The sequence below is a fragment of the Vidua chalybeata genome, chromosome 4, assembly GCF_026979565.1.
Source record: "Vidua chalybeata isolate OUT-0048 chromosome 4, bVidCha1 merged haplotype, whole genome shotgun sequence".
NCBI lineage: Eukaryota > Metazoa > Chordata > Aves > Passeriformes > Viduidae > Vidua > Vidua chalybeata.
The window spans coordinates 58,066,587-58,085,851 of record NC_071533.1 but is presented as its reverse complement, the minus strand read 5'-3'; the positions used below and the strand labels follow the sequence as shown (position 1 = coordinate 58,085,851).

At 38.4% G+C, this 19,265-nt stretch overlaps 2 protein-coding genes across 5 annotated transcripts in view; both read left to right on the top strand.

Moving 5' to 3' along the window:
* Positions 1 to 2,770, top strand: part of C1QTNF7 (C1q and TNF related 7) — a 35,536-nt gene extending 32,766 nt beyond the window's left edge. For both annotated transcript variants that reach the window (XM_053940760.1, XM_053940759.1), the window contains exons 3-4: positions 821 to 1,066; positions 1,810 to 2,770. In XM_053940760.1, coding sequence (XP_053796735.1) covers positions 829 to 1,066; positions 1,810 to 2,441 — 870 coding nt within the window. In that variant the 5' untranslated portion in view covers positions 821 to 828 and the 3' untranslated portion in view covers positions 2,442 to 2,770. The remainder of the gene's footprint in view (positions 1 to 820; positions 1,067 to 1,809) is intronic.
* Positions 2,771 to 13,226: 10,456 nt separating this feature from the next.
* The window catches only part of CC2D2A (coiled-coil and C2 domain containing 2A), a 54,841-nt gene continuing 48,802 nt past the window's right edge, over positions 13,227 to 19,265 (top strand). For all 3 annotated transcript variants that reach the window (XM_053940754.1, XM_053940755.1, XM_053940753.1), the window contains exons 1-2: positions 13,227 to 13,350; positions 18,786 to 18,874. In XM_053940754.1, coding sequence (XP_053796729.1) covers positions 13,308 to 13,350; positions 18,786 to 18,874 — 132 coding nt within the window. In that variant the 5' untranslated portion in view covers positions 13,227 to 13,307. The remainder of the gene's footprint in view (positions 13,351 to 18,785; positions 18,875 to 19,265) is intronic.

Sequence of the window (19,265 nt, the reverse complement as noted above, 5' to 3'; positions counted from 1 at the left end):
TCTTTAGTATCCCAGTACACAGTGGGACAGAGAAATCTAATTTCCATCCAATCGCTTATGAAAACACCCAAATACCATATATAAGGATTTAACCAATCTTTTTGCAAGATACTGCAACACAGTTCATTGTATATGACAGCCCAAGCCAGGCTTAAAAAACTCAACCTGTTAGCAGCCCATTCACACTCCACCATCCCCTGCAGGGCAGGGCAGCTACCTGGTTCCACCTGACAGATTAGGGTGAAGTGTTTATTTGTACTGTTTCCAAGGGGACCTGAAGCTGTAGCTCTCTAACTGCCATCCTTTCTGCAGCTTCAGCAAGTTTCTGCTGCACTTATTTAAACTGGAGATTCATTTGCCACCATAAGGGCAAATTTCAAAATGAAATTAAGGTGTAAGCTTTATCCTCACTACAGGAATAGACGAACTCCTTGCAGCCAAGAAGGCTTTTATCTGTAAAGCTTATATAGGGACCAAAGACAAAATAAACTATACAATCAAAGGTCTTTGCATTGAAAAAAATCCAGATTATTTTTTCACGTGTCAACATTTGGCCCCAAAAAGCTGATATTCACCAGTTACACTATGTCAGTCTACAGCTACTTACTTGAAAGACATACAGCAACATGTACAGCGCCCAGGAAAAGCTCCAACCTGACAGACTTTCCTCCTTGCCTCCTACACAGATTTTGGTAAAGCAGAAATTTCAGGTTAAGGTCCGCACCTTTACTTGTGCATAATGCATCACAGTGTCACACTTCTTTGCATATTCAGAGCCATTTGTGTATGACTAGAGTGTCTTACTAATTTTTTTTTCCAGATCTGAGGATGTTTGTGTTGCTGTACATTACAAGTTTTGCCATCTACACAAGCGAACAACCTCTTCAAAGCCAGACGAAAGGAGAAAATTACTACACCAGATATATCTGCAGCATCCCGGGTTTGCCAGGCCCTGCCGGCCCCCCTGGAGCCAGCGGATCCCCGGGGCCACACGGACGCATTGGTCTTCCAGGAAGAGATGGTAGAGATGGCAGGAAGGGAGAAAAAGGTGAAAAAGGGAGCGCAGGTACTGAATATTTGTGTAACCTAACACAGTAGTACAAGAAAACAAGACCTTTCATCATCACTGTTATCATCACCACTATACATATCTATCTATCTATCTATCTATCTATCTATCTATCTATCTATCTATCCTCTATCTATCTATCATCTATCTATATGTATGCATATATAGATATATATATCTATATATTTATGTATTATGAGTGTGTGTATGTGTCTGTATGGGTTTAAGTGTGATGTGTATATAAATATAGTGAGAGTATGCACATATATCATGTAAAGAAATGTAAATGCACAACCTTTCTTTGCACAGATGCTAAGAAAAAATTTGGAAAAAATGAAGCATGCGTGGTGTCCCACCTGTGCCATTAGCCAGGTGTAAATGATTAGACAGTGCTTAGGTATGCACTAAAAATGCTCTATTTTTAGGAAATATTTAGTGTAAAAGTATGACTACAGAGGTGGTCATGCTGCTGTCCCTGCCATCAGCCGTGCCTGTTAGTTCAGGCAGCAATAAATTGATTACATATAACATTCTTTAATGTGTAACCAAGACACGTGAAGATAACTAGGAATTACTGGCATTCCTTTTGCAAACTTACTAGAAAATTTTGGAAGTATTTCTAGAGTATTTTGAAATTCTGACCATGTTTTTCTTGTTTGTTCAGGCACACACAGTAGCCCACACAATCATTTACTGAGGTGATATGTGCAACGATTAACTAACTTAAAATGTTTTTGAAGGTTTAAGAGGAAAGACTGGGCCATTAGGACCAGCTGGAGAGAAAGGAGACCAAGGTCAGTCTGGTAAGAAAGGACCTGGAGGACTGACTGGTGCCAAAGGTGAAGTAGGTCCAGCTGGACCACCTGGACCTAAGGGAGATAAAGGAGACCGAGGAGAGCCAGGTGCACCAGGGGTCTGCAGGTGTGGAAAGATAGTGCTGAAATCTGCCTTTTCTGTTGGCATCACCACGAGCTACCCAGAGGAAAGACTACCAATTGTATTCAATAAAGTCCTCTTCAATGAGGGGGAGCATTACAACCCGTCCACAGGAAAGTTCATTTGTGCCATCCCAGGGATTTATTATTTTTCTTATGATATCACCTTAGCAAACAAGCATCTTGCAATTGGGCTGGTTCACAATGGCAAGTACCGGATCAAGACTTTTGATGCGAACACTGGCAACCACGACGTAGCTTCTGGATCCACCGTGATCTACCTTGAGCCAGAAGATGAAGTATGGCTTGAAATCTTCTACACTGACCAAAACGGTCTCTTTTCCGATCCAACATGGGCAGACAGTTTATTTTCTGGGTTTCTCTTATATGTTGATACAGACTACCTTGATGCTTTATCAGATGAAGATGAGCTCTGAAGCAGATGTCAATTGACATTCAAACTGGAGGCCCCAGCATAGGATTTTATTCATCTGTGTGGGGAAAACAAAGTTGAAATGAAAAAAAAAAATCTGTGTGTTCATTCTTGTTTTGATTGGAACCAAATCTGAGCTTGTAAGGATGTTCTAGAACCTAGGATGGATTTTTTTAACGAACAGCAGGGATATCAAAATGAACTGTAATTAACAAAAGACTGCATCACTCCAGGATTGACTCTTCCCGAAAATTACATTTATAATACTATTTAAACAAATTTAAGATACTGTACATTGGATTTTATATAAAATGTATTAATTTGCAATTTAGAATGGCTATTTTGTATACTACATTAAAGTAAAATTGAACAATTCACTGCAATATCATCTTTGGTCATTTTAAGACAGGCAATACATTAAAAACAGATAGGAGAGGAATAAAATAGGAATGACTGCTTCAGGATGCCACTGCACAGGTCACAAGAACAGTCTCATCTGATACTTACACCAACAAATAGCATTCATAGGAAACCAACCTCGCAGTAAGTACATGAAGATTTGTTTTGGCTGAGGACTACTCAATAGCAGCCATAAAAGACTAGAACAAAGCTATCAAACATATTAAGAAATTAAAAACTGGAAGATCTGGAAACTTGGAGATAGTTAGTATTCAGTGGGTATTTTCAGTGTAATTCCAAGTGTCTTTGTTATTCTTTAAATGCTATCTATTATGAGAAATGTGGAAAAAAAACTATAAACTTTTTGCTGAAGATAATTGTGGGTGCCCAAAAATGACAGGACAGTAATCACTAATCAGAGTAAATTATATGAAGCGAAGTGAGTCACATCATTAAAGCAGAAGTTGTATTTCAACATGACCAAGTGCAATAAAATAAATGTAGGTCACAGACAAGATGGAAAATTGCATTCAGCAAATCAATGACCTTGGAAAAGGTACATGGGACCTCATGGATTATCAGCTAATTAGGAATAATAAAAGTAGGCTGTTGCTACCATCCTTTGGATGTATGATAAATGGAATTAAAAGTAGAGATGAATAGTGGTTACCTAGGAAGCAACTACTTCTGTCAGTGTTTCAAAAACTTACTTGAAAGCTGCAAAAAAATGTTTATACTTCTATTCATGGGGATTATACAAGAGATGTAATAAGGTCAATTTACTTTTCTTGTCAATGAGGGTAAGAGGTGATTTAATCATGACCTGCACCCATCTGGAGATAAAATTTCTGGTAGTACCTGGCACTTTCCTCTCTCAGATAGGAGCACAGCAAGGTCCATTGGTGAGAAATTGTATCAATCCCCACTGGAAATGAGGAATCCATTTTACCAGTGGTAGCAACCAATCATTGTAAAAATATCTAGGAACATCACGAGTTCTCCAGCATTCAACACCAGTCAAGACTGGCAATCTTTCACTGGGTCCTCTTACTTTCCAAGAATTTGTAATCTTTTATTCATCCCAGATTTACAGAGACCTGCTGTTTCTAACAGTTATTCAGATAATGTTAAATGTTAGTGGTCTGTGTTGCACAACTCTTGAGCCCACTTTAGTTATGACCAAGGCAGATGGAAATTTCAGGGTTTTTCTGTGTACTTGATGGATTAAGAAAGTTACAACCAGACAAAATGACACAAAGATGCAGCTGAGGTTGCAGAACCAGCACAATGGTTATGTATGGAACATCAGTCTGTGCACTCTGTACCCATGGCCTCGCTTCCTCCCATATCAGCATTCATGGCAGTGAGTGCATGACTGCTGCTTTGTGCAGTGAACAGGTGCAAAGCCCTGACCACAAATCAAACTGGCAATGCTTGTACAACCATTATTTTATTTGACAGTGAGAGATGTCTGATAGAAGACAACAGCAGATTATTTTTCTAACTAGACACCTAATTTATTAGTGTCACACAAGGGCTGCTTTCTGTGAAAAATATGGAAAAGAACACTTGGAGAATCCGTTTATCACCCTGCTGTACAATCATTTATACATCTGCAAATTAAGGACAATATGAGTGCAAAATGCAGTCCAATCATAATTTACAATTGTGATTGATGCTGATGCTTCACAGCCATCAGTGCCTATCCGAGGCACAAAGACCATCACCACTGCCCAGTGCTGCCTGCACTGAATTCCCCAGGACAGAACAAGGATCATATCTAGCCCAAGACTTACAGGAAGCACAATTCAATAGATGCAGGACTGGACCCAGAATATCATGCAGCAAAAGCAACTAAAATAAGTTTTTAATTAGATTGTTATCTTATAAACTATGGAAATAGGTTTATGATATTTGAATCAGCATAAATTTTATGTTAGGAGTAACATATTAGTTTTATTAGAATTAGAGAATCTGATAAACCTAGCCTTAAGGAAAGAGTACGACTGATTTTCTCCAGACTCCACAGAAATGTATTGTAGTTATAATACATCTGGAAATATTCAGACAAAACTAATTTTTCTTAATTAAACAAAGAAAATATACAGCTTTATAGTGAAATATTGCTGGCTGCAATCTTAACTATAAGCAAAGTGCTCCCATGTAAAAATCTGTAAAAACGAATCCAATATAAAAGCGGTATTACAACCACACCCATGTTGAAAATGACACCATGGGCATAAGTAAACCTAGAGTTACTGCTTTCCTTTTCTTTGCAATTTTAGATTTATGTTTGTACAATTATAGAAAAGTAACTTTAATTTCCCAAAGTTTTCCCATTTGGATTCTATGCTTTGTTGAACAGTTTAATATTTTGGCATGAAGAGTTAAAAATAAGTCATTCCATTGGATTATTTCTATAGATTTTGGCAAGAAGAATACTTCTACTACACATATGGATGACATATGTATACAAGTACCATGTGTCCCTGCCCTGATTAAGGGTCTCAAGACATTATCCTAAAGTAAATAATTGCTATTGCTAGTATATTATTTGAAAATATATCAATTTTGATGACATGATATTGCATTTGGGGTATTTATCTGTCTAAATTTGAATTTATATGGAAAACATCTTGGGCTGATGTCTTCCCACAATTCACATCAGTACACGGGGAGGTCTGGTTGGTTTCAAAACATTGTAGGAGCAAAAGAGCAAAATTTCTTCATTATCAAATTTGAAATTAATCAATGATTTCTACACAACAATTGGTCATTCTACACATGCCATAATGACATATAAAATTAGGCATCCAGATCAAATTAGTCATCTAAACTCTGTCTACAGTCCACAGAGAGAAATAAGTGCCACCAGGAGAAACTGCCAGGGGGAAGCATGTCTTTACTGCAGTACCAACCCTTGGCCTTCCTAATCAAGGTTGCAAGAACTCTTACAAACCTCAAACAATCAGGAAACCATCAAACAACATTAAGAACATCAGTATTCCTGAGATTCTTAACTAAAAGTATATATATATTTACTTGGGATATATGTATGTAAAGATAAATAAGTAAAAATAAAATTATTTGAAACAAAACAGCTCTCCACAGTCTTCTACTCTTTCAGACTTTCTTTATACTTGGTGGAGTGTCATTAAGGAAGAAGTTAGTCACATGTTCTGCTGCTGAATATTTTTAACCTAGATAATTAATTAAACATTTTCAAATTTTTATGAGTATGTCTCATAGAATAAATGTTTTCACTTTTTTGACTAGTGGTATTCATGTTCATATGGTTAGGCTATTGTACAATTTCCTCAGGAGCAATAGGTCCTCGATATTTTACAGCGCTGAGACAATATAGAGCAAATAATTACTAACGGACATCAATGCTGAGAACATTATCTACATTCTTCAAATCTTTTTAAATCTACCTAACAACATTTAGGTACTATTATGATAAGTAAAAATATACAAAACTGGAAGCAATTTATTTCATTTCCTATCAAGTATGTTACATTAGTTGTTGCAATTCATTTGATACTCTATTTACCTTCCACGGGTCACCTACTAGGTTCTGCTCATATTCATACACCACGATATTTACTGAATAAATTAGTTTTCACTGATTGATTTATTTATTGATTTATTTACCCATTGGCATGTAATTAATATTCAGAATAATTATACTAATGCTGTACTAAGCAGTTTGGTCAGCAGGAACTTCAGTTGTACATGGAAATGGGGCTTGCTTTGGATATGTCATTCAGTAGCTGAGGAGTCCCAGCCAAGAAATAATACATGAAAGTAAACAGGAAAAAATAGAGTTGAGAAAGCAATATACCACTACCTTTATCAATGAGTAATGCTTTCAAGAAGCAAATTAGTCCTTTCAGCACAAACTATCTAGACTTCAGCTCAGAGAGCATTTAGAGGTCATATACATTTTTCTGTAATTCCTTAGATCAACACTCCCAACTGAGATTATGTCAGCAATTCTGAATTTCAGAGGCATAATTCTTCCTCATATCCACAGTAAGAAATTTCAAAATACTGTCACGAAATCCTCAGTCACTGATACCTGGTTTTGTCCTAGCTGCATACATCAGACTAATTAATGAGAGTTACTATCTAAGGGAAAAGAAAAATTAATTAGACATATTATACACTTATCTTTTAATAGCAAATATTCACAAAGATAAAGGTGTCTTGGATTATTTGGCTTATATTCCTCAATTTTGAGTGCAGTTACCGGCTGGAAGAGGTGTAAGGAGATTTTTCCTCCATGAAGATTGTTCTTGCAGCAGCAAGTATTAGTGTAAAATTTCTCTTACCTGACTTTAATTTCTAAAAGTTCAAAGATCACTGTGTGGGTTAAACTATTTGTTTGCAAAGAAATAGGTGGGGTAAATCTCTGTTTTGATGACCCTGTATTGGAGACTTATATAGTGAAAGAAGGAATCAGGAGGTACCCATGTCTTCACATCACCTGCATCTAAGTTACTAACTTAGGGTAGCTTTTAGCTTTGAGATGGCAACACTTAAATGAGTGTCTGCTCTTCAAGAACAATCTGCTAAGTGGAAAAAGTGGCATAATATAATTTGGCAATTTATAGTCTCAAAATTAGAAAGATGTGGATTGATGAGAACAGAGAAGTACCCTGATAATGATGGAAGTGTCCTCTTGGCAGATCTTCCATAAAATATTGCTCAGGTTCCTTCTGGGACAACTTCAACTGAAGTAACCTCTCTGGTCTCCAGAAAATGTTGCAATATATTAAGATGGGCTAGCCATCCTCTCATGCCTCCAAATTCAATACACATAAGTATATAAGTATATTGAATTTTTTAAGGATACTTAAGTGAATCCTGGAGTGATTCTACTTACACCAAAGTAAAAAATAATAAATTTGTTTCTTTTCAGCTTTAAAGAATTTGTCCTAAATCCTAAATCAAATAAAAATTATAAGGCAGAATTTGTAAAATCATCTCTGTGGTAGAATAACCTTGTTTATGACATATTAACAAAGGGACAAAAATACTGAATTCTTGAAAAATACAAATGAATCATGGTTCTCAGTGGGCTCTTAAGTGACTTTTTTGCAAGAAGAAGGTGAGATTTTTAGAAATGAGTGAAATGCATGAAGGAAATATACCAGCAGTGATTCTTCTTTCACTACTTTCAATGAAGTGTTATCTCTAGGCTCAGAAGAAAGTGAAAAGGACTTAAAATTTTTGAACTGAACAACAATCTCTTTCATCATCAGAAAATTTTCCTGCCACTGATGTTGATTTCCCTTCCATGTACCACCTGTCTTCATGCACATTTTGTCAGACATTCTGATGTGTGAACACAGACATCTAAACTGCATGTGACAAATTACAAAAAATGTTGAGATTTCCATCATGTTGGAGTAAGGTGTCATCACTTTAAAAATAATTAAGATGAGCAGAGTTTGTTCTTTCTTGTTTGTAAACTCCCTGAAACTGGGATCACTGTAGGGTTACACACAATACCTAAATTCCTATTCTAAGAACACAGCAACATATACTCTTATACTGTAAATGTTCTATGTGGCTGGTAACATTTGCGGTTTCCCTTGTGTTGATTTTACAAATTTTGACTTTGATTCTAGGCAGGCAATAAGAGGTGTACATGGCAAAACAAACCTTACATTATCCTCAAAGCCTGAGAACTGCATTGCTTATTGACCCCTGCTGAGTTTTAAAATGTTTTAACTCTGAACTAGGGGCCTATGATGCCACTGCCCACTCTGGGGTATCCAGCACCATGGGCACTACAAGCTGCCCATCTACTCTGCCTGTTCTAAAAGCCAGCCTTGACCATCATTGACAAAACAGCAATTAAGGGCCAAGTATGACAGTGTCACACCCAACAAAGCAGAGCAGCTCACACCACCTTATGTGCAGCACTAAGTCTGCTGCCCAGTGTGATCAATGGCATTAGGCTGGCCATTTATTATAAAGCTGACCAAGATAAATGACCTGTTCTCCCCTCCAGGAAACACATGTGGTTCAGATTGTGTATGTCTCCTGTGAACAGTCTGACACGTGTTTTTAAGCAGCTTTCCATCCTGTTAAGCAAAGGACTGACTACTCCTTTAGGCTCTCATAGTAATGTTCCTTACATAAAAGCTCTTCATATTTGTCCATAATTTAAACTGTTTGTACAAATGTTTCTGATTGTTAGGACACAGACTTATTAGCAAAACAAGATCTTGAACCTGAATTCTTGCCAAAATGTTGTATGAAGTTTCACACACTGGATCATTTCCACAGTCCCACATGCAGTGATTCTTAGCAGATAACAGAGATGTCTGCTGTGCATGTTACCCTAAGAAACCTGTCCCCCTATTACATATCTTTCCCTTTCCTGAAAGTTTTTGTCATACCAGATATTTCTAGCTATGACAGTTCCTCTTTCTACAAGTAAAAATGCATACTCCTAATCTCTTTTAACTACTATGTTTACTTCTTCCCATGGTTTCCTTCTCAGTATAGTATTCAGAAAGGAGCAGCAATTTCTCCATCTCCTTTCATGTGATTCCAACTACTAAAACTTTGCAGTAATAGACCCTCAGATGTTATAGGGACTGTTTATGTACAGACAATTATAAATAGGTCTAGTAACTCCATTTAGTATTCTCAATTTTGTTTACTCTGATCATACTAGAGATATTAATATACATGTTAACATAAAAAATTATTTTGTTAATAATTCAGTACAGCAAAAATACTCCCTTCCAGACTTGACAGGAGAGTTATAAATCCCTTTGTAGCTACAAAAATTAAGGATGGTATATAACATAATACACATTTCTACAAACCATCTCACAGTGCTGACATTTCTGCCATTCCTAGTATCAACATAAGCTGGTTGTGAGCATTTAACAAGCAGATAAACTAACTCTTCTCTGTTTCTCTAACAAGGGCTCAAGAGTGTGATTCCCTTTAAGCAGGCTCTAAAACAAATATCACAGACTTCATATCCTTTTTTTTTTCTGCTACAGAAATATTAATTATCTTGATATCACTAGGATGTTATGATTTGTCTTCTTACTCTGAGCATTTACTAACACATTTTTAAATCCTGGGGTAACAAAAAGCCTGTTAGCCAATAACAGCTTCTGAGAGATGGTATCTATTTTAACTCTGCTATGTTTCCTGTAATTTTTTCCCCAAATGACAAGCTAAGAAGTTTGCTGAGGCTGATGCTGATTTGTAAAGGTTCCCTGTAAAGAATAATGCAGTCTCGTTTCCTTGATGCATCTCCAGTAGTTACTCCAAGTACTTTAATACATTGGGACAGAGAGCACTAGGAAAACAACTGGCTAGTAACCATCAACTTCAAGGATTTATCCTTATATGAGGTTTCCAGGGATTTTTTTCAGAGTGAAATTAAGGGTTTCTAAACTAACCTAAAAAATATTTACTTGCTGGAACGTTGTCATATAGTCTGAATTAGAGGTTTGACACCTCTCTTTAGTCAACAGAGTGAACCAGTCTCTTCCATAAATGATTGTTATTTAGGAATCAGTGCTCTGGTTCATACAAGTCCCAGGAAGGTCTGTGCCGCTCTTGCACTTACTTTAGAAGCAGTACACAGAAATTAAGTCAGATAATTTAACAAAGTTAGATACTTAAAATTAGGATGAGTGACTATTTCATTGTATTTCAGCCTGAAATAACCATCCTCAACCCTGTAAAAATATACTGTGGATATTTGCTTTTTAAAATCACTGCAGTAACTGGAAAGGTCTGCTGGAGCTGCATCCTCTCCATATTTTATTTATGATTTCCCTTTTACCGTAGATGAAATTGTTTACAAAAAGAAGTTTGCCAGAAGTGTTTTAGTGGTTTGAGCAGGAAATCTGACTCTTTCTCTTTAAAAGCACAGCTGGGGTGCTGCTTTTAGGGGGAGTGTGGTGTTTGTCTCTTGTGTGTGATCCAAGAGCTGCTGTACAAGAAAACCCAGGTAGGAAGCAAACATTTTCCTTAAGCTCTGTTTCAGTGTCACTGTATTTAGGGTACTTTCATGAATGAGATAGATATAAGTAACACAAAATCCTCAAAATTATTTTCTAGGTACTTTTGATGCAATAATTTTTTTAAAGAGCAGTGTGAGAAACTTCTCTGTGTTTCTGTTGTTAATTTTCAGTGTTTGGAAACCACCGCTGAGCTAGTGGAGAGCTTTGTAATTCTTGCATCCAGTTGTTTATTACATTTTAAAGTGTCTGTTATAGTACTTAACTTCAAGAAATGCTACCAAATTGTTAAAGAAAGCTGCCATAAAGCACTTCTTCAATGTTGTCAGTGTTCTACATTTACATGTGCCTCTAGGAAAGACTGTTTAAATTTGATACATAAAGCTTGATATGAAAAAGAGATTTTTGTGCCAAGTGATAAAAAGGCTGCTGCTCCTAGCAGTGCTGTATTTTTTGTGCCATGAAGAGGGTATTTAATGAACCTTGCCAGCAGCAAGGAAATGTGACCATTCTTAGGTACATAACCCTTAGCCTGGTGAGATATTGAGGCAAGTGGTGCTGAGGGAAATGCACAGGTGGTTTGGGAGGGAGTTACACTTGTCTAGGAAAGGCACTTGCTTAGGGTGAGTTCAACTCCCTGTGCTAGTTGAGACATACTAAGAAATCTGATAATACTTGAGGCCAGTAGTTGCTAAAGCTAAGCCTCAGGCAGGAGATAACTTTTTCATTTGGTACCTCCTAAAAGATAAGGAGGGATATGAAGATCACCCTGCATCTTCCAGGCTGGGCTGGAAGCACATTTTGAAACAAGTATGCATAAGCCTGTACACACCCAGTACAAAGAAGTGACAAGGAAACCACAGCTGACCTGTGTCAGCCTCAGTTAGTCCTCTTGCCAAAGAAGATTTAGCCAGGTACACAAAAAGGCCTCACATTTTACTCCCACAAGTTGTTTCATGAGGATTTTAAAATCCAGAATAAACTGTGCTGCTGTGATTTACTTCATCTGTGAGCACAGTACATCGGCCCTCGGGTTTTGCACGGGTGCAGCTACACTGGCACATGCTTTGTGCCAGGAACAAGTTACAGCCATGGCTGGTTTTCCATCTGAGAACGGCAAAGCAGGACAGGAACCTGCAGTAACAGCAGCAACAAATTGTGTAGATATAAAGGTAAAAGTTCCCCCAATTCTTGTAAACAAATACAGCTTCTTTGTAGTGCAAACAAAACCGAAGTAATTTGGTGGCTAGAAGTGATTTCAGCCCAATGCTGAAAGCAGGGAGAAAAGGGACTGAACACATCTCTGTGATCTGAATATTGCAGTGGGCTTTATGGATCAAAGATGGGTTGCTTATGTAAAAAAAAAAAAAAAAAAAAACAACAACAACAAAAAAAAAAAAAAACAGGAGCGTTCATACAGCAGGTACTGGCCCACATTATTCACTATTATATGGAATAATTAAATAATTAAATAGATTAATATATTTTTTTATCATTCCTTTATGAAAAAAATAAAGGTTTTTTAACATACTAAGCTTGTATGTTAAATAGTGTCATTTAAGTGTTTGGGGGGAAAACGTCAGATGGAACATCTCTCATGATCCTTATGCACATATTGAAACATATCTGTTGTAATTCCTGTGTTGCTTGTGACAAGCAGGTATCAGCCACTGCCCAGGCGAACTGCAGTGAAGAATCCCGACGATAATCATGGAGGTTAGTGTCCAGTTCATAGAGTCAAACATGTTTTATGATCATTTTTCACTGAGAATAATAGGAACCTTTTATATATATAGCTGTGAAAAGTGAAATAAGTAACCCAAGACTCTTTTAAGCTCTTCTCAGCTGTCAGCACCATTCTAGTTATTTCAGACTTGCATAATTAATTTCTGTGCAAATACACTGAACTCTAAGTACCACTGCTAGAAGTAGGCACCCTTGATGTGTTTTGTATTTGTGGGTTTTTAAAATTCTATTTCGTATTGATCCACACTTAGTTGATTAAATTATCTTCAAATTATTGGTTAAATATATTTATGTAGGTTGCAAAACTACGAAGTTATTCTGTTTTCTCATCTGCAGAGCAGCTTTTGAGGTAATCATGTTTAAGCGGTAAAATATCAGGAGGGGAAAAGAAAGCCCAAACCCCTATGGTATGAGGAGATTAACTGTAAAGATAAGGCAGATGTCTATAACTGTATATATAAAATATATTGGTGTGCAGCCTGTCGTCCGTCCGTCCGTCCGTCCGTCCGTCGCCGGCCGGGTCCCTGAGGCGCGGCCCCGCGCACGCGCAGGCCCGCGCACGCGCGCTCGCTGTGCCCCGCTGCCGGGCCGGGTCCCGCTGCCGGGCCGGGTCCCGCTGCCGGCCGGGTCCCGGTGACGCCGCCATCGCCTTTCCCTGCCCGCTGCAGCCGCCGGAGGCTGCGGGTCCCGCCGGGCCGCGGGCGGAGCGCAGCAGCACCATGTCGGCAGCACGGCCCAGCGACGCCTCCGAGACTGTGCGCGGTGAGTGACTCCCAGCGGCGGGGCGCGGGTCCGCCGGGCTCTGGCTGCCAGCCCGTCGGTGTCGAGTCCCGGCGCCGCGGGCAGCTCGTCCCGGCGCCGTTCCTTGGGCCACGGCTCCGCTCCGAGGCTCCCCGCGGCCACAAACGGCAGCGCTGCTGCGGGACGAGCGCGGGGCTCTCCCGGTCTGCTCCTCTCGGGGCTTCCTCAGGCCCTGCCCGCATCCGAAGGGTGGCTGTGGGTCTGTGTTTGCCACCGAGTCAGGTCGGGCTTGAAGCGGACAGGCAGCGCTGCACTCAAACGACATGCTCCTATCGCGTTTAAATATGGTTAGATTATGAAAAGCCCTTACGTTTTTCAGATATATTTATGTAGACGTGCGGTATTTATGTAATTGGACGTGAACTAGCCAGTCAGCCTTGTCTTCAATCCCTGGGAAGGTGATGGAGCAGCTCATTCCAGAGGTCATCACCAAGCATGTAGAAGAAAAGGTCATTTGGAGTAGTCAGCATGGCTCTACCATGGGAAAATCCATCTGATAGCTGCCTGTCATGGCATGGCAGGATGGATCAGTGAGGGAAGAGCAATGGGTGTTGTCTGTCTTGACTTCACAAGGGTTTTGCACAATCTGTTGAACCACTGAGAAGCTGGACATGCCTCTGTGAAACACATACGGTAAAGACAAAAAATTATTACCTTGATTTCTGTGCAGGTAAGCTCAGGAAATGTGGGTTGGATGAGTGGACAGTGAGGTGGATCAAGAGCTGTCTGAATGGCAGAGCTCAGAGGGTTGTGGTCCGCAGAGTAGGAGGCCTCAGGTCTGTGGCATTCCCTGGGACTCAATGGTCCAGTCTTACTCAATCTGTTCATCAACGACCTGGACAATGGGATAGAATGTACCCTCAGCAAGTTTTCTGGTGGTACAAACCGGGGGAGTGGCTGGTACACCTGAGGGCTGTGCTGCCATTCAGTAGGACCTTGGTAGGCTGGAGTTGGGCCGAGGGAGACTTAGTGAGGTTCAACAAGGGGAAGTGCAGGGTCCTGCACTTGGGGAGGAATAACCCCAAGTACCAGCACAGGCTGGGGACTGACCTACTAAAGTGCAACTCTGCTAAAATGACTTGGGAATCTTGGTGGATGACAAACTGTCCATGAGCCAGCAGTGCCCTTCTGCTAGGAGGGCCAGTGGTATCCTGGGGTACATCAGGAATAGTGTGGCCAGCAGGTCCAGAGGGGTGATGTCCCTCTACTCAGCCCTAGTGAGGCCCCTTCTGGAGTGCCGTGTCCAGCTGTGGGCTCCTCAGTACTAAAAAAGACATGGAGCTACTGAAGAGGGTCCAGTGGAGGGCCATGAAGATGCTGAGGGGTCTGGCCTATTTATCTTATGAAAAAAGATTGTAGGAGCTGTGCCTGTTTAGTATGGAGAGGACTGATAAGGGTTCTCATTAATACAGGTGCAAGAAGATGGTGCCAGGCTTTTCAGTGGTGCCTAGCGACAGGACACGGAGCCACAGTCATAAACTTTAAAGAAAAGTTTCACTTCAACATGAGAAGGAATTTTTTTACTTAGAGGGTGGCAGAGCACTGGAAAATGCTGCCTAGGGAGGTTGTGGAGTCTCCCACTCTGAAGATATTCAAAATCCACCTGAACACATTTCTGTGTAAGCTGCTCTAGGTGACTACCTTGCCATGGGGATTGGACTGGATGATCTCCAGAGGTGCCTTCCTACCCTAATGGTACTGTAAACCTCATAATTTGTGCTTGAAGTGTTTCTTATGGGTATGAAGATGTAGAGAGTTATTGACATGCTACTTTTACTGTCACACATTAAATACTCCTCCAAAGTAGGAGAATGTAAGAGTGATATGGTAGTGGGAAACTGCTAGAACTGGATCTAATCTTTCTGCATAGGTTTTACCTAAATAGGATGCATAAAAGATCTAATTAAGAGCAGAATATTAAAAAATCAGTAGAATGAAAATCTAGTGAAGTATAAACATACTTGTTTATTTGTCAATGTCAAGTTTTACCAAAATAAAATGTATGTATTGTCCTTAAACACATTTTAACAAAATATGGTACAGACTAATTTTTAAAGACATTTACAATGTAGGGATGTTTTCAGCTCTTCAGGGTCTGCATACTTTTCTTCTGTAAATTTTTTGAGTCTCACTGTACCACGTCGGGCTAGGAAGTGCTATGCTGTTGACAGATGGAATCCAAACAATTTTCAGAGTTGATTGTATGGCGAAATTGAGGCACCCTCTATTGATGGTTATTTTATTTTACAGAAGCTTATTTTCCTAGAATAAACAGAATAGCTCAGCAGGACTCGTCAGAAGAAAGCTAGTTGCTAGTTTCCATATGTGAAAAATGTTTTGTTTTCCTGAGAATTTTGCTCTGTTACTTCTGCTTCCAAAATACCTATAATTTTGCAAACTTTATATAATCAAATGAAAAGTACAGCATGTGGTATTCTGGATGGACCGTAGCATTGGTTTGCTTAATTGCAGTATAATTTATCCATCTATTTGGTTGGGTTTTAAAATTGCATCTCACATTTTGAGAAAGACTACATCTTGAGCTGAAGCCTTCATGTATCTATTCAAAACTTATTTCAATTCCCCCTATGTCTCCAGGATTCAGTTTAACAGATTCATAAATAATTGAAATTTCCATGTTCTACATGTTATAGTTTTGAATATGCTGACAACTGCTGTTAGCTATTGTATTGCCCAATTATCAAGTAAGAGTAGATTTGAGTTTCTCACTCCTTTGTTACAGTGATGATCTGTATATGAATTTCTGATTATCATTTTCTTGCCAAGTGATAGCTAACCATTAAAAAAAAAAAAATTTCCCCCTCCAGTTTTTCAGGTGCCATTGAAAAGTTCTGCATTGTCTGTTTGCTCCACTATCTGGTTTTGCTTTTATTTTAATGCCTGTGATAATACATCACTTCTATTCTGAGGCCTTTCTAGTTTGTCATAGTTATCACCATATTATGTTAACTCTCTGGTGTTAAAAGTATACACACCCTCACACTGCTTTTTTCAGGAAAAGAGAACTGTATTTTAAAACAAGTGGGAAGTAGATATTTTTTCTGGAATCATCAGTTTGTCACATCCCTCAAATAGCTGGTTTATTTTCTTCTTGCTTGGAGTGATTATCGTTCTTGGCCCACTATGGCAAGCTTTTCTTGAAACATGTCCATCAGCTACTTCTTCACTTAATATTCAGCATAATCTCTGTACTAGTCTTTCAAACACTCAGTCAGTCTCTAGTATTTTTTAATGCAATCTGTTTGCAGAAATTCAGTATTTTACTCTAAATCCAATTATATATCTTTTTTAAATGGAACAACATGGCTTTATGTCAGTCCACTAGTCAGACTAGTAAATAAGAGTTTCAAAAGAAGAATTGCTTTAAATAAAAAGCCTGTGTCTGGTAGTTATTGCCTTGTGAAGCCCGCACAACTGCAGTATTGCTGTAAATTTTTTTCATTGTTGGGTTTGTGTCTTACTATGCAATTATGCAGTTGTATGCATGAAAAATACAGCAGTTTTTCTAGGATCTCTGCTGGAAGTTACCATTCCCTATTTTCATTCAGGTAACTGATGCTTGGTCACAGCATTAGCATCTGTCTTGTACTTGGTTTCTGCATGCTTTGAGATACAGAAGTTCTGAGTCAGTGTTAGTGCAGAGAGCTTTGAAGCCACACTGAGATCCAGTAGCTTTGGTCCCCTCTGAGTGTAGATGAAATCAAGGGAAAACTCTAGATGACATTTTCAGGTTCTCAGGTTTAATTTTAGTTTGACTGTCCAACAAACTTGTTAGATCTGCCTGACATAAAATACAAAGCCACTGTAGGAGCCAAAACATGGTGTGGATTTTTTTCATACAGCCTTCTAATGGTGATCCTGCAAAGTAATGTGTTCATGGATATCAGTTTTACTTTCTTCACTTCAAAGATACATTTTGAAGTTGGGCACAACTTGGTTGGCTGTAGAGCCTGTTCACATAAGCAGAGCAAAAGTGTATGTCCAGAGAAATAAAGTAACAAAACCATTTTTTAAATGTGATTAAATTTTTTTCAATGACAGTATCTCACAGTATTTGATGCCACGACCAAAGCCTTAACATGGTTTTCATTATGTATAGAAAAGATAATGACCCTGTTGTCTCAAGGAACAGATGAATTAATAAAGAATTCTGCATACAGAGCATAAGTTCTGATGTTCTGTGAGGTGCTTGAAGTAGCAGCAGATTTTTTCTGCCCTAATTTTACATGTTCACCTGGCTTGTCTGGTAATATTTACAGACAATTGTAAAGGATTTCAAATCATCTAATCTGTTGCTTTCTAGTTTTCGTTTATCAGAATAGAATTGAAATGAGACATTTGCTGCAATGAAATAGAATATGTTTTACATGCTAACCGAACAGAATAAAATGGTAGAAAAAATTCACAAGAGGAAAATCTAAAGGTAACTCTAGACCAGCTTCTTCCTTGAAATATTTTCTTCTAAGTCTTGATGCCTGGGTTTGGTGGGGTTACTTGGTTGATTGAGTTTCTTTGAGGGTTGGGGTTTATCTGTTTGTTTGTTTTTTTTTTTTTAACTTAAACGCTTGCACTGGTGAAGGTTCTATAACTGTTTAAGGGACTCAGTTCAAGTGCTAGAATAAAAAGTTAAATTTTTTTCCAGTGTGTACCCACCTTTCATACTGCAATTAAAGTTCATCATTTGCATCTCCAGCATACAGAGCCTTTTTTCTTGTGTGCTGCAATCTTTCGTGAGCCTGAAGTTTTATAAATTGCTAAAGTTTCTTTTTGAGTCCAAAAACTTTACAAAGGCCATCTTTAAGAAAATGTGACTTTCTGTGAATACTTGCTTGTGTGCAGATAAACACTATTGCACCATTCAAATCACTAATAAATCTTTTAAAGGTGTTAGACTGAGGCAGACGCTGAAAATTCCTGCAAAAATAGGGGGTTAGCACTTTGCACCTTGTTCATGCTTTTGAAAGTTTCCAAATGCAATGAATGTTTCTTTTCTACAAATACAGGCAGTAAATTGTATCAGTTGGAAATACTAGAATTCTTCCAAATCTCTTGATGATTCTGAGTAGAGTCAGTAGTGGTGAAGTTTATCTTAATGTATTTTTCTTTTCGAAATGTTGGTGGACTAAAAGTGTGCTTAAGCATTTCTTACAGTGGTTTATAGTATATAATAAAAGGTAGATCTGTTGTAGTTTAAAGGCATTTAAATTATACTTTGTAAGGACTGGATTCCAAAAAAATGTTTCATTCATTCATATTTTGTCATGCAAGTTCTTTCTGTTGGAACATGGGACTCTGGTATAAATGGTTTTATATTCCATACAATTCTTTCAGAAAATACTCAGTTTAAACACATTACCATTTTTTCTTTGTTTTAGAGTTGCCACCTGTTCCTTCTACATCAAGGACAAGCTTTGCAGAGCTTTCTGTTAGGCAGCGAATGAGAGAGAAACTAAAAGCAGCAAGGGTAAGAATCCTTCAAAAGTCCTGTTTGATTGACCTCAGTCTTATAAGGAACACCCACTTCATTTTACTTGCTTTGTGCTATGTGGATTTGAGTTGGGATATCTGCTTTTTTATTTCTGAAGCTGAAAGAGTACTCAGTTCATCAGTACAGCTACATTCTGTATTGCTATTTTCTTTTCTAAAGTTTATATTTAATTTGTTGATAGTAACATAAAATGTATCATTGTTTTGTAATTCAGATACAATCATTACAAGTTCCTTCTGTGTTTTTGTCAAAAATTTTCTTACACTATTTTGAAAGCAGTGGATTCCTTTGTGCATTTGTTGTACAATTTAATAAGGTGTATTAATATATGGATCTGGAAAACCACTTAAGCTGATTTTATAATTAA